At 67.8% G+C, this 569-nt stretch overlaps 1 protein-coding gene across 1 annotated transcript in view; it reads right to left on the minus strand.

Annotated features, from left to right (window-relative positions):
* The window catches only part of LOC119591493, a gene marked incomplete at its 3' end in the record, with an annotated part of 10,939 nt that overhangs the window by 3,479 nt on the left and 6,891 nt on the right, over nucleotides 1-569 (minus strand). The window contains 1 exon segment of the mRNA XM_037940238.1: nucleotides 1-466. Within this exon segment, the coding sequence (XP_037796166.1) occupies nucleotides 1-460 (460 nt within the window).

The following is a 569-nucleotide window of genomic DNA, read 5'->3' on the forward strand; positions in this document are numbered from 1 at the left end:
GGTCGGAGGCGTCATTGAGGTCCCGCAGGTGCTCCTCGTGGCGCGCCAGCAGGGAGCGCAGGGCGTGGATATGCTTCTCCTGCAGCTTCGTCTGCGCGCCGAGCCTCTGCTGGAGGTCCTTAAGGCGCGCCAGGTGGCAGTTGCAGATGACCAGCTGGCCGGTCGTCCTCTCGATGGCCTCGTTCTTGACCACGCTCAGGAGGGCCTCCGAGCTGCGAGGCGCCATCGCCAGGCCGGAATCCTGCAGGAGGCTCACCAAGGTGTAGTTGACCGGCACGTCCTCCGCTCTGGTGACGGGGGTAACGTGACTGACCCTGCAGAAGGGGCAGTAGAGGGCCCCCCGGTCGATGATGTCCGCCAAGCAGAGGGTGCAGAGCGTGTGGCCGCAGCTGAGGCATCGGGGCTTCCGCGCCTCGTCGTCGTATCGCTCCAGACACACTTGGCAGTCCTGGGAGGCCATGGCTACCTGGGGAAGGGCACGGCGTCAGGCGGGGAGGGGAGGAGGGGGTGAGGGACAGGGAGAGGGAGGGAGGGAGGGGGTGAGGGACAGGGAGAGGGAGGGAGGGAGG

The sequence above is a fragment of the Penaeus monodon genome, chromosome 28, assembly GCF_015228065.2.
Source record: "Penaeus monodon isolate SGIC_2016 chromosome 28, NSTDA_Pmon_1, whole genome shotgun sequence".
NCBI classification, from domain to species: domain Eukaryota; kingdom Metazoa; phylum Arthropoda; class Malacostraca; order Decapoda; family Penaeidae; genus Penaeus; species Penaeus monodon.